Source organism: Gymnoscopelus braueri (genome assembly GCF_963280865.1).
Source record: "Gymnoscopelus braueri genome assembly, chromosome: 10".
Taxonomy (NCBI): Eukaryota; Metazoa; Chordata; class Actinopteri; order Myctophiformes; family Myctophidae; genus Gymnoscopelus; species Gymnoscopelus braueri.
In genome coordinates this window covers 24,018,403-24,033,734 of record NC_137611.1, presented here as the reverse complement: position 1 = coordinate 24,033,734, position 15,332 = coordinate 24,018,403, and the positions used below count along the sequence as shown (strand labels likewise).

General features: G+C 38.7%; 2 protein-coding genes across 2 annotated transcripts; one reads left to right on the top strand and one right to left on the bottom strand.

The window, feature by feature from the left end:
- Positions 1–3,381: 3,381 nt before the first annotated feature.
- LOC308093462 (zona pellucida sperm-binding protein 3-like) lies at positions 3,382–11,090 on the top strand (the record flags this gene model as incomplete). The annotated part of the gene is made up of 10 exons (XM_080439799.1): positions 3,382–3,459; positions 4,160–4,204; positions 6,780–7,091; positions 8,162–8,277; positions 8,578–8,681; positions 8,871–9,048; positions 9,719–9,836; positions 10,029–10,114; positions 10,560–10,840; positions 11,011–11,090. 10 exons carry the CDS (start codon positions 3,382–3,384, stop codon positions 11,088–11,090), a joined length of 1,398 nt encoding a protein of 465 aa, XP_080295925.1.
- A 3,064-nt stretch (positions 11,091–14,154) lies between these two features.
- On the bottom strand, positions 14,155–14,826 carry arl14 (ADP-ribosylation factor-like 14; the record flags this gene model as incomplete). The annotated part of the gene is made up of 1 exon (XM_080440515.1): positions 14,155–14,826. The coding sequence occupies one exon, from the start codon at positions 14,824–14,826 to the stop codon at positions 14,215–14,217; it is 612 nt and encodes a 203-aa protein (XP_080296641.1). The 3' UTR covers positions 14,155–14,214.
- Between the last annotated feature and the right edge of the window lie 506 nt (positions 14,827–15,332).

The following is a 15,332-nucleotide window of genomic DNA, read 5'->3' as shown; positions in this document are numbered from 1 at the left end:
GCATTATAAATGTCGGTGTGGGGCAGGTCTTGCACTGATCTGCAATCACACCCATAAATAAAAATCTGCAATGTGTTGGCCTGTCTTACACTTACTGATACACAAGGGGGGCTGTCAAAAAGTGAAACAAACATTTCAACAGAGTCCAAAGCAAGGAACTATTTTAACAGCTCAAGGGATTTATGAAGTTTATGGAAAAAGCTTTCTTATATGGATGAAAAACATGCCTTGTTGTCTGGCTGTGTTTCTCTGTTCTTGCACTCATTTTCAGCTTTGTAAGAATGATCATTTGACACTGTCTATAAGTTAAACTTGGTTTTCTTTTTCTATTGTAAAGTACTATATAATGTTTTGTGAAGAAATATCAAATAATAAACGTTTTAAGTGTGATCACTATCTATTGTTTGATTTTAATCTTGCATTCAATACTCTTAGGCTATTTTAATTACATGAATAAATAATGTTACTGTGCCTGTGATTCACGGGCTGTGAATTACATAAGTATTATGTCAAAGTGCATAACAAGAACATAACAATACTGAGGAAAATGATTCAAATGTAGCACTGTCTGGAAGTGCCCCCTTATTTGGGACAGATGCCTATAGTTTCTCTGCCATTCTCTACCTTCACCACTGACACTTTATGACAGGTCTTTGAAAAAGTCCTAATTGAGTCATACTCTGCATGTAATGGAGTGCAGGCAGGGTTAACTTATTATAGTTAACTAAAACTAACAGAATAACAAAACCTAGAATTGAGAAGACATTTAAGTTAACTGAAATAAAAAATAAAAACGAGGCTTCACAAAAAACTAAAACTACAGTAACAGAAACAAGCTACACGCTGAGCTTGTAGATCTGCTATTTTTCTGATGTTGTTGAAACTTGCCCGACTAATCCATATTGCTAAAACTAACTCTAAAACTGATTTAAAAAAACTAAACTAAAACTAAGCATAAAATATATATAAAATATATAATAAACTAAACTAGCAAACCCACTTCAAAAACTACTTAAAATGTACTGAAATTTTAAACTGTTATTGAGTATTTGAATGATGAATGGAATGATGAATGCAGAATAATGCCACAATTACATGGTTTTAATTGGATGAAAAGTCCAAAACTGCGGGTTATGGAGACGTTAGTTGTTGTTTGTTTCCCCTAATGGGTGACACACTGGCCTTTCCCTCAATATTAATGGTAACATTCTCTATTTGTAAGCACTGACATACTTGTTTTCGTTATTCAGGCAAACAGGCACCGCATGATAACCTGCTTAGCATTATATTCCAACCCCTCATATTATTTTAAGTCAAACACACTCATTAGACCAAAGCAGCAGCAAAACAGTGTCACCTTTTAATGATCAGCACAAGCATTAATCCCAGTTTCACTACCTACAATTATGGCCATCACAAAAAGGAAATTACATAATGTTGCCAGTCACGGTCGTTTTCATTTTAGGCATCAACACATCATTGTATAGTGGGGGAAATCCTTGTATTGGCTAGGGTATAAAAGACTTCTGGTAGCTACAGTATAAACACTGAAGTCAGTAGCTAGCTACTCAAAGGAATTTGGATAATCCTGTCATCCAAGATACCAAACATGAATTTCTGTAAATACAGTAGGTTTATTGTATATAATAATCCTAATAATAACCTGTTTAATTAAAAAAGGGATGTTTAATTGTAGGATACTTCTACAGTATGTTGTTTAGTTGTTCTAGTTTTGCTTGACCACAATTGCTATGAACATTATTTAGATAACACGTTGTTTAGACAGAATGTTTAGAGAAACTCAGTTAGTGTGTTGAACTCATTCTTATCTATTTATTATATTAACAATCTAATAACGGTTTTAATTGTATTTTTCTAATGTGTTTATTTTGCACTGACTTAATGCAATTCATTTTTTGTGTAAAGCACTTTGAATTGTCTTGTTGAAATGTGGAAGCATTGCCTTGCCAAGATTAATCATTTTGAGAATGTATATTTACCTTGCAGTCTTCACTCCTGGACTGCTGCTCATCACATTAACTTGTTCTCTGTGGTGTCTGAGTCAGTCTGTACCGCTCCCTATGAAGGACGATGGTCCCATAACCGACACCTGCATCTGTAGTGCACAGGCGCTCCTTCGGAATATCACGGAGATACTCACACAGGTAGGACTACAACATTTTAAAGGGCCTTGATTTTCATCATGTCTTCGGTTTATATTTAGGCCTATTATAAAATATGGAATTTTCTTGTTGCAGAAGAATCTTTTCGAAGGCTTCAACTGCTCTGATCAAAGCATAGAACTGCACAGTAACAAAACAGCATCAGTGTGTGCACCACAGGTAGGCTATTAACTCCAAACCTTACGTTTTAGGATTTATTTGTTTATTTATTATTTATGAAATTTACTATTTTCTTTTCTTATCTTTTCCTTCTCATTATCATTAGCTACACATTTTGTATACAACTTACTGTATATAAAATGCTTTACCGGGCCATCAAATATTTCAGTTTGGAGATAAGCCCACAAAATAGTCTCTTAACAGGCTATGGTATATGCCATGGTGTAATGTTTTACATAGTTTCTTAAACATAGGCGCTCGGGTGGCACAGTGGTTCCTGGCAACCACCACGGAGGTTGTGGGTTCGAATTCACCATGGTGCATCCGGCTTTGTCGAGGGTCTACACGAACACGATTGGCCCGTGTTCGGGGAGGGAAGCCAGGGCGGGGAGGGTGATAATTGTCACTGCATGTAATCCTAAGGGCTGTCAGCAGTGTTGGGCGGGAGGAGTAGCACGAAGCATCCCGGTGGGGGCTCCTCAATGGTAGCCGAGTCAGTAGGCTACAATAGCAGTGACAACACAGAAATGTGTGTGGGGAAAAAGTGGAAAGAAGCAACAAACAAAAAAACAAAATCTGAACTATGTGGGTCAGAACAGAATACATTTGGGATACCCATATGTAAGAAACAGGTAAATGTGCTTATCCTGGGCTCTAAATTCATCTGTTTATTTTATTAGGAATCAACATGCTCTGGAGCCGAGCAATCAGAATTTGATCAGGTATGTGCAATTTGTTTCCTAATGTATACTTCCCATCATAGTACCTTGATAAAATGCATATTTACAAATAACATTTAGGAAAATATCAAAATAGACAATAAATCCAAAACAAATGACCACAGAATCCTCTGAATATGTAACAAGTGATGTAGCAATCAGCTGTCAATAGTGAAAACAGAACAAAACTGGTATTTGAATATTATTCTTTTATTCTACTCAAAAATCTGAGATGTAGTTTGATGAGTAATAAGTTTTGCCATTATCCTTTCCTCAAGGAGTTATGTCTGACACATATCAGGGAAGATCTACAACACTACATGGATCTTACAGCATCTCACCCAGATCATGAGCAAATGCTTAGCTTCATGCTGCACAGCATAAGAGAAGTGGCCACGGTAAGACCAGATCATGTCATACTCTTTACACCAGTATTTCCCAAACAGTGGTTGGGAGTCTGGACCCATTTTGGGGTCACAGGCCTATTTGAATGGGTCATGAGCCTTGCATGTTTTCATAAGAAAAATAAATCATTTTTCAAAACAATTTCACAAGTAAAAACGAAATCAAAGAAATTCCATAAATAAATAAAAAACTTTTGAGAAGTAGTGCAAATAGCAGATCTACAATCTTGTTGGGAGCTTGTAGATTGGCTATTTTCACTATTTTGGGTCCCAGGGACATTTCTCTTTTGGGTCTCGAGCTAAAGGGTTTTGGAACCACTGCTTTACACTGTAAAATCTTCAGTGTTAATTTAACTCAGTGTACAAATGAAACCAAACACATTTGGTTCCATTTCTACTATCTTAAGCGTTAAATGAAAGCTCATGATAGATATTACAGTGTAGTTTCAGTTACAGTTACATTCCTGTGGATTTGAAGAGGGTTTATTCAACATGGTTCAGTGCAGTCTATTGCCTCAACCATCTTAAGTATGTGTCACATACATTATGTTTGTGACACATAACACGGAAAACAAATTCCATGTTGCTTTGCAGACAGCCCTCTTGTATACATGTGCTTGCTTATAATCCAATTAATCCAATCCAAGTATGTGACTACAGGCTTAATTTCATTAAAATCCTTTGCCCTCAACAGAACTGCTTCCCTAAGTCTTTGCCCAAAGGCTCATCCTCAAAGGAGGTAAGATTTTTAATAGAAATGGCATTCTCAAAATATAATTTTACACCTTTATGAAAGTATGAAGTATAAGACATTTGAATTGCTGCAATGTTTGACCTCTTGATTGTGAGCTTAATTTGACTATATTCAGGGAGTCAAACATCGCAGATATCAGTGGTGGACATTTACTTGAGTATATTGTACTTTTAATATCTGTACTTTACTTGAGTATTTGCATTTTTGGATACTGATGACTTATCAAATTTAGCCCTAATTCACTATTATTGATTGTATTTATTTTTTATGTCTGGGAAGTAATTGCATTTTTTTGTTAAATGTCTAAATTAACTCAACTTTTAGCAACTTTCACTTGTAGCTGAGTAATATTTGACTAGGAATATCTATACTCTGAGTCTCTGACTCAAGTGGGGTTGCATATTACAGCAATTCAAATATACTATACGTCTAAGTTTTTAAAAGTGGTTAATTTGAAGTGAATTCGAGTTGATGCATGTGTTTTTCCTGTAATTGTAACGGAATTGCAGTTTTATTCCTGTTTCATTATTCATTCACTATTCATTCTTTCATTGAGCTATTTTCTAACTTTGTTCTGTATGACTGTAGTCTGAATCAGTTCATTATTAGTGCACAGTGTTATGATTATGTCTGGATGGAGTGTCCTGGTGGAGAATATAAACATAGGCTAGGCTAAGGCGGATAAGGGGGCACCTGCACACTGTTTACTGGGGAAGGAGACTGTTCAGCCAAAATACTGTTTTAGGGTCGTCTATATTGCATTTGTACCCATGAGATCAACTTTGCATCCGCCTGGATCTCTGTATCTAGTTATTTCAAACTTTCAGATAAGTGTCAGACTCCTGAACCTTCTGAGGCGACAGGAGACTTTCCATCTTTCCTTTACTTTTCACCACTTTCCATTTTATACTCTCTCTCATTTTTGTTTATTCATCATATTATTGTTATCTGTTGTATCAAATAAATCTACTAAAAGACATTTAGTAGCAATTCTTCATTCTCTTACCGAGGAAATATTCAATTTCCACAACAGGCTACCTCTGACCGTCTGAGCAGCTTTGAAGAAAGACTCGGCCTGTGTAAAGAATTGAGGGGTTTCTATGTTCGTGCCATTACCATCAACAGAGCCCTGGGATACATCCATTCTGCTCAACATAAGTTTTGAGTAAAATGTCACTATAAAAAAAATTACACAGTAAAATCCTCAGTGTTAATTTAACTCAGAGAGAGTATAAATAAAACCAAAAGGACCCTTAGTGGGTCCATTAGATTCCATTTGTACTCTCTCAGAGTTACATTTGAAATGGATTTCAGTAAAATAGAGAAACTACAGCGTGTAGTAACACATGTTACAAACTACAGTTTGTAACATGTTCATGTTACAAACCCCACCTAACAGCTGTGTAAAAGATAACACTTATGACTATGGGCGTGTGCGTGCGTGCGTGCGTGCGTGCGTGCGTGCGTGCGTGCGTGCGTGTGTGCGTGCGTGTGTGTGCGTGTGTATTTATTTATTCATTAATTTATTGTTTTGTTAATTTATTGAAATGATTTTTAAAAGTATGGTGTTTATTTATAGACTGCAGACTATTATTATATCAGTAAAATTGTTATTGATGACTGTGTTTGTTTGTTTGTTTGTTGTTTTTTTAAAGCCTAAAACTATTCATTTTCATTCAAATGTATCACATGAATGTATTGAGTGTAAAATTACATCAAATAAAAACTATTCTCACCACTCCACTCTCAATTCATTTATATATTATTCATATTCATTCAAGCATTGTTTTCTATCATATTAGTTTGAGCAAGCATATACAATAGGCGACAACACAGCCAGAGTGTCACTGAAAGGCATTGGGTCCTTAGTTTTAATACCATGGTAAGATCTACAGTCAAGAAAGACCCACTATATCCAGCTGAATTGCACTGTTATGTTAGACATTAAAGGCTATTTATTCTACCAGTAGCTTAATCATTGTTTTGTTTTGTTTTATTTTAATTTTATCAGCCAAAAAATAATATTAGGAAATTATATTTGACAGAGTAAATTAATCTGAGTCACCAGATCAGAACCAGAGCCACTGATAATGGTAAATTGTGGACTTATACTGCCACCTATTGGTTTTGACAAATACAGCTCACATGTCACATCCAAAAGGCCAATGTGTGTTTTCTGAAGCGCAACACCATCGCCTTTAAACGCCAATTAATTAGTTGTAAAAGCCAAAAACGTTTAAAGACATACCAAGTCTAAAGAAAACGAGATATTTAGTAGCCTACTGTATATGGGTCACCATTTGATTCATAGACTAGAGGGCTGGGGTCTGAGGACATGAGAGCCTAATTAGACCTCGTTGGATACAGCTGGTATTGAGTAGCTTGCATACATTGCACTTGAGGAGTTCAAATCATTCACGTTTCTACAACTGATGAGATTCACGAGCCCAGAGGCATGGAGGTAGAACAGCTACGTTTACTGTGGAGGTGGATCATTGTCCTACTCTCAATTACCACGCTCACTAAATGCCATTCCGTGTTCCTCCATCGTGGCCATCAGGCCGCAGAAAACCCTCGCAACAACAGATTTTATTTACATAGACATAGAGTCGAACCTGACATCAAACAGCAGACTCCCGTCACCACGCAGCCCCCTGAGCCTCGACCTGTGGTGGTGGTGAACTGCCATAAGGATTCCCTGGAGGTCGTGGTTCAAGCCGACCTTTTCCACACAGGAATTCATGTGGATGGCATCCATTTGCACCTGGGTGTGGGTTCAGGGAGCACTGGGAGTGCATGTGGAGCAACTCCAGTCGGGGAAGCAGAATTCACCATTAAAGCCCACTTGATGGATTGTGGAACTAAACTGTCAGTAAGTTATTTTTTTCCCCCTGGGATGTGTAAAAGATCAGTGAATTTCAACCCTTTTCATATCTAGGACGGTCCATTATTTATTCGGCTTTTGAGCCATGGACCACCATTTGATGAGATTCAGACTCTCAGACTCAAAACTTAGGAAGTTATTGTTGGATAAGATTCTGTCCACAATTCCATGCTGTATTGATGTTGGTAGCCTACCATGAGGAGAGATAAGAGGCAAACGTTGATCAACATAACAATTCTTCTACATTCTCTAATTGTGTAGACTTGTAAATTAATGCAGATGCTTTAACAATGATTTAACTCTTGAGAGTGTAAAATGAACCAAAATGGTCCATTTGGTTTCATTTTACACTCAAGAGTTAAACATCTAATAAGGCCAGGGTCCATTTGGTTACCAACTCCATCATTTAGCTGGGGACCACCTGGAACCCCCTCATGGACCACCACTGGTTGAGAACCACTGAATGGATCATTGAAGCTGTTTACTGTATGTTCATTGGCTTATGATGGTAAAGCAAACACCAGTGGTGGTATTACATAACCAGGAAGCTGCTAGTTAAATATTCGCCTATAAATAAGCATTGTTAGCAATAGCATTGCATTCAAAACCATATATTTGCACTGCTGTGGAAGCCCCTTCTACTGTAAAAGGTTAAATTAAATGTAATAATAATCATTCTTGTATTTGTTAAGAGTGTATGTGAGTATACCAGTGCAGCCTTCTTCCACTCCTGTCCTGACATCACAAAACTAGATGTTGGGGGCGGGCCACATTTAGCTATTAAAACCATAGTTATAATATAACTCTTTAAAACCCATTTAGAAACATTTATACAATATTGTTTATGAGAATGCCAAATTATAAGAAGTACTGTTATTTCACATTATTCGAATATCCAGCATTTAAAATGATCTGTTGCCCAATTCGGTAATGGTTAAATGTGAAAGAATTTTTATAGCCTACAGTACTTGTGTAGCCTACCTACAGGAAGCCACATTTTTCATTTATGTCTGTCTTATTATTATATATATTATTATTATCCATCTTATTATTTGCAGGCCACTAAAGAGAAGCTCATCTATTCGAACATCCTGGTTTATGCACCTGAACCCAACATTGATGGTGTCCTGCGACTGGATGGTGCAACTATTCCGATAGAATGTCATTATGATAAGTGAGTAGGCTAGTTTGCATTTGGCAGAGTATTCACCTTTGATCAAAATCACATTCATTTGCCATATTTGCGTACATATTGGTGTTCGGTATGGGTAGGCTATAGGCACAGTGTATACACAATCAACAGGCTATTTGCTAGTCGACCTATCTGAAAAAGACACTATGTGATGCAAAGCAAGCTCTCCCCGGTGTTGATGGTATATCTTTATTCTTTACTCTATCCTCCTGAGCAATATCATTTGTCAATTTAACAATGCGTAAAATCTCATTAGACTATTGTTAAATCGATTAATTTCAGGACGTATGCTGTGGCCGGAGCTGCTCTGCACCCCACATGGGCTCCTTTTGCGTCCAAAGTCACAGCTGAGGATCACATTGATTTCAACCTGAGACTGATGACTGGTATTAAATGGGTGGTATAACTTAAAGTAACCCCCTTTCTTTGGAAATATATTAGCTATATGTTACTATGCTTCTTGCTTCCTGGAATGTTGTGCTCTTTTATATTAAAACATATACAGTACAAATCTCCATGTTGATTATCAATATCTGGACATTACATGAACACTTTCTCACACTTTTTCTACCTAGATGACTGGCAGTTTGAGAGGGGATCTCATGTCTACTTCTTGGGTGACCCTATTCATCTGGAAGTATCAGTCGTCATGAACAACCACCAGCCTCTTCGGGTCTATGTGGACCACTGTGTAGCCACAGCAACCCCTGATGTAGATTCCACCTTGAGATATGACTTTATTGAACACCATGGGTGAGCTCTTGGAACAGATATTATGCAAATGACAACTTTAGCCTTATTAAAGTGGGACTTTAGAACCTTGGGTTGTATAGCTATCTGGCCAAAGTCCAGTACCAATAATTTCCGGTCATCAGCATCTGTTGCTCGTTTGCTTTCAGTGGCGAACAGGAAGTGGCGTAAACGGACGTCATCATCGTCACTGTTACACCAACATCGGTGGTCTATTGATTTATGTGATTCTATAGGTCTTTCACATTCTCAAAGGTTAATATAACATGCATACAGCCATTTCACTTATACAAATAAACATCATGACTTGTTTTATATGATTATATTTATTTAGTATATTGGTAGAATCTACTGTTTGCATGCACACCAAATGAAAATATTACTAATAGTGGTTATTTGGCTCCTAATCATAGGGGAACCTCTTTTGGTGCTAGGGGTTTTAGATTTTTAGCCGTTGCTTTTATCCGAGGAACTTAAAATCTGTGCTTCTGTCCTTTGATCACAAACATGCCAACTGACTCCTGCACCCCAGCTGTAGTTGTGATGGATATACATGTATTTCTGTAACCACAATTCTCCACGTTGTAGCTAAGCTTTCAGCTGCTTCCCACTCATTCAATTCATTCCAGTTGTTGGAATTCATAATGCTCATCTTCCTGTGACGTATAACCAGATGTCTGACAGATTCCAGTCTGACAAGCTCAAGCTCCAGCTTCCTGCCTAGAGTCCAGGATCACAGACTGCGATTCCAACTTGATGCTTTTAAGTTCCACCGGCAGTCTTCTAATCTGGTCAGTCACCGCTACTGGCCTAACTTTCATTTTTGTATTAAGAAAGTTTTTGATTAGTGTGAGAAATATTTGCTGATCTTAAAAAAAGAAAAACATGACTTAAGTCAAAATAGCATTGGACTGAGACGTATTTGAAGGAAGAAGTGTGGATCATATGTTGTAGCACTAATGTATGTGCTGTTATATTGACAGATCTACATCAGCTGCCATGTGAAGGCGGTGCCAGCCATGCTAACTGTCAGCTCTCAGAACAGAGCCTGCTCTTTCATTGACAACAGGTGTGATATTCAGAGAGCTCTTTGAGTGCAATGAGGCCAGTTTGGCCTGTTGAACCCCACTGTATGAACACTGCATATAACTATACCGTAAAATCCCTGTTAAGTAGAGTTACATGTGAAATGGAAAAGCTTTTCCAAAACTTTTGGCCAATTTCTTAAAATAGAGAAGCTTTTACCTGTAAGGGTCCCATTTGTACACTCTTGTGAGTTGAATATCTTACATTAACACTGAGGATTTCACTGTGTAATGCTTTTCACCAGTAACATTTAATATTTGCCCACTTGGTAGTCTTGCATAGACAAATAGAAATGTGCTTTTAATGAGGAGGTCCATAAATTAGTTCCTCGGCTAATTTGGAGGGGTGCATTTTCATCTTAAAAAGGCAACCACCCCCCGCCACTAATCGGTAGCACAGTTCCACATTTTGATTTATTTCTCTTCCAGATGGCACTCCATGGATGGGAATGATGAGGCATGTAAATGCTGTGACATCTCCCAGTGTTCTGAAAAACCAATGGCCACTGAACGTCCAACAACAGTTATGCACACCACAGTCGTCCAGCCTACCATGACTACACAAGCCTCCCTTGTCTGGTACAAGCGTAAACATCACCCAGCCAGTTATTTCCGTATCAGTCCAGGCATGCACCATAACCAGGAAAACGTAGCACTGTCGTCCTCCCGTTCTACTGGGATCATGAAGAGAGGAGCAGGCTCCAGAACAGGTGGGCGTCAGCTTTTAGGTCAATTTCTTTTTACTATTTTGATAAGATGCAATGTAATTAATCCTTATGGGTGGATTTGAACTTTCCCTGTCCAGTTTTAAAGCAATGCCAGAATTTGTTCACAGATACTTTATCTTCACCTGTGAATTACCCCACTGTTTTATTTCTAGAATGGACCAAGAACACCCGTCTGGGGCCTCTCCTCATCCTGCCCTCTAATATTTCCACAACCATACTACCCCTACAGTGACACTGAATATCGCAGCTAATGCATGGAATGCCATGGTGGAAATGGAGAGTGCAATAGTGGACATTCTGAATACCACCGCAGCATTTGCACCAATGTATCAACTTGCGGTTTCATCGATACAAGCTCAAAAGCCAGCAGACACACATTAAACGGCAAGGGTCTGGAAACTGCATTGACGGGAAACCTTAGCATTATGTCTGAATCGGACGGTGTAAATACAGCAAATGTCCTGCCATGATATCTCACTTGAATAAGGCTTTGCCTTGTCTGTCATAGTAAACTGCACCACTTGCCTGGAAAGGGAGGGTTTTATGCCCTCCCCTTTTTTTATTTTAAATTATAAATACTTTAATCTTTGCTTAACATTAATTTGTTTTGACATTTCAATACTTTCATTTGCAGGACATATGAAATGTTTATCAATAAACATTTTACACATCTTACTTTTATTGTTTGCTTTGAGACGCATATCTGTGTTAAGTTGTAACGCTTACAGTGTCATCTTTATTGCAAATCTGAAATATAAAAAATCCTTCAACATACTAAAACGTTTTTTATTTGTGTACATGTTTGAGCATGTTAATGAAAAAACATATGTACATGCTGGAGTTATGTCCCTAGGCAGGTAGCAAAAACGGTAACATTGCAACAATATACTTGAATACAATTACACAAGTAACATGCGAGGTTAATTATTATCACAGTTCTTGTTTGCCTTGAGCCAAAGTTTGAGATGGGTCTCAAAAATGAATGTGGAAGGCACTCCGTTATTTCAAATGGTAGGCCATTCCAACTTATACTTCCCTTTGCTGACAGCACATTTTGTCCAAATGTGGTGCAGAAACAACCACCTTTTTATATACTGGGAGGGTTACAGCAGATGGGATATTGTAGGTGGTGTGAAATATGTCAGGTTTATATTTGTTTTGTGTTTCTATTGCGTTTTGGGATGTATGTAATTATAAATGGTTTACTTAGTGAAGTTTAAGTATTTTGATTTTATATTATAATACACCCACACACGATTCATATTCATGTCTGAAAAGACTCCTCTTTGTCAATGTCAGCTATTTTGAAGCAAGAAGGAAAACTATTAGTGAGCACTTCCATCCATTACCATCGTCCACTTCAACCACAACGGCTCATCATTGTTGGTGCATTATTGATTACAATGTTAGCCTTGGCAGCCACATCCATTAAATATTATTTGCAGTCAGCTACAAATCATACTGATTATTTTTGTTATAGGCTCTGCTGCAGCTACATCTTTTTAATTTGTATTTTTAATATCTATTGTTAGCACAGTCTGCGGACCATGTCACACCAACATTTTACTTACATACTTGTATGAGTCAGTGACAAATAAAAGCTATTTTTAAACCATAAGTTTTTAACTAACGTGCACTTTGAGTTTCATTAGGCTTGACACTGTTACATAATCACATGACTTAAAGAACCTGAAGAACACTGAGGCTGGCACTGGAAAGTTGATTGCAGCCCTCTATCTCAGAAATTTGCTTTTGATTGTCAGATCACTCGTTTGGCTTCTTCTTGTTTGTTTACTTCAGCACCACGTACAGAGTCGTTCAACTCTCCTTCGGAAAGCTGTCCATGGTCCTGAAAGATGCCTTTTAAACCTGCTCTTTCTGCTTTTGTGTCCACGGCCACTCCCTTGCCTGGATTATGGTTCATCACAACTACTTTTTTTTAGTAGCCTACTTCCGACAAGACAGATCGATATCCTCTGCGGCGCCTGTTTACTTTGACATAATCAAATAATTCCACATGGAATTGCCATTGTGTTTTCGATTAGACGACAGCAAAATTCCCACTAAGTGCATAATACATCAGGAACCCTGCAGTGAACTAGGCTACCCTTGAAGAGCCATGTAGGCTATATAGTAACTTTATGACTGGACACGAATCACGATCATGAATGAGTTTTGATGTTTTTTCCTCTCTCTCTCAGGACTCAGCTGTGGCTCGTTGCGTCAGCGCCTCACCCAAATGCATGCAAGCCTGCATGTCTTCTCCTTCCTCCGGCCACAACCACCTTGATTTGAACGGTTCCTCCTTTCAAATATAATGAGTTTTAACTTCAAATGCCCGACGCTGGTTTTCACTGTATGTTCTTTTGTTCGAACAACGGTTCATTCGATACGAAAATGTGGACAGGATCTTTGTCGGGATGACAATGTCTGCTGCACAAGTGGGGACAATTCCACTACCATCACTTGTTGCAAACAATTCGTGGACACTACCTATTACAGCATCGCTATGGTCACCCGAAAACTTTCTGGGGTTCTTCTCTTGCTACTCCTCTTTGCCTTGGGATATTTTGTCCAGAGAATGGTATGCTCCAGATCCAGACGACAGCTCCGCGACAGCCAGCAGACCACACCCGACAGTGGACATCCAACTACCACTATATCACGGGAGCCGCTTACCGGGTCCTTTACATCGTACAGTCTGGCCGATCCCACGACCGGACCTCATTTACCCTCATATGATGAATGCAAACACCTGCCAACATACGAAGAGACGGTGCGAGACGACTGCAGAAGTCGGCCCGAAGCCATGGCACAGGAAGGACATGGTGGAGGAACAATAAGCACATGATGATCCGCACAATCGTCTTAAACTCTTATCAAATTGCCCTTCTTTATGATGGTACCATTGGTATGTTATAGCCTACTAGGCCTACTTGTACTTGGTTATGGTATATAGCCTACTTGTTCTTGGTTAGTCCAATACATGTTGCTGATATTGTGATAATGTAAGATATCCACTATTGCCTGTAAAAGGAATAACAGTGCCTTAATCAAAATGTTCGATTTCCTTTTCGTAATAGTATTGTTAAAGGTCGAAATGCACAAATTGGTTAACTCCAATCAAGAACAAAAAAACAGGCCACGGTGTTATTGATATGTTTTAATGTGGAATCAAGTAGGCTAGCCTACAGCCTATCTTGGATAAAATTAGACCAATTTTAAATATGCCTGCCATGGCAGATGTTTCAATTATTATTATTTTAAATCACATTAATAAAATGTATCCCCTACTTTAAATATGTATATAGGAACACAATGGAAACAAGTCCGCAGGACTTTTTGGTGTTATCCTTTTAGCCCAAATGTATGGACTTTGCTCTGAGGTAATGCACTGTCTCTTTGATATTGTCTTTTATCGCATCTGGCTCTGATGGGAGTTTCATCAGCTGGGCAACCCGTCGGAAACCTTCTTCAAGTCCAAAGCCGGTGGAAGCTGAACAGGGCTGAACGAACCAATCCCGACCTGAACACAACTTTCTGAAGTTAAAACGCTCCGTTATCTCCATGACAGACAGTGCCCCGTTGACATCCTGTTTATTGGCGAGGATGACCACCGGGAGACCCCGCAGGTGGTCACTCTTGAGGATGTGTTCCAGCTCCCGGTGGGCTTCGTCGAAACGTTCGCTATCGGAGCTGTCCACCACGTACACCACAGCAGCTGTATCCTGGTAAAAGCCCTTCCAGTACCGTCGCATGTTCCTCTGGCCTCCGATGTCCCACACAGTCAAGGCGACTTGCCGCCTGTGCTTTCTCGCTTCAATCATCTCCACATTGAAACCGATAGTAGGTACGGTAATAACACTTGTGTTGTATTTCAGTTTGTAAAGGAGGGTCGATTTGCCGGCATTGTCAAGACCCAGGATGAGAACTCTGGCTTCGGGTTGTTTAGAGCCTCGCTGGCCCATCATGACAGAAGGGCAGTCAACTCTATAGCTGGCTTCCTCTTGTGTTTCTACTTTTGTCAGTGTTTACCTATTGCGTTACCCAGAGTTACTGGATAAGCCATTACAGGATACAGTACAATAAACCTCTGTGATAAAATAGGGGCAAAGTTTATAAAGGAGGGTTGGTCTAGGCTAGTTATAGACAGTGAGGCTGTAAAATAAGTGAGTCATTTATGATTTATTGACTCGGCATGCTCTTACATGCTGTATAACATGCTTGGTTTGACCTTTCTGCTCAGTTCACCAATGATATGTAGCCTACTGTACAATAGAGGCCGATAACATGCTACTTTATTAAGAACTAATGCTTGGCTCATGGTGATTTAGCTTAATGAATGAATGCAGGGTCATGAATTCCTGTTCACCATGATCAATCAATCAATTTTGCAAATACTTTCTTTTAGTTTTAATTAATGTACTTTAAGTAATCATTTGTAAATGAGAAACAAGATATAACTGGGTGGGGA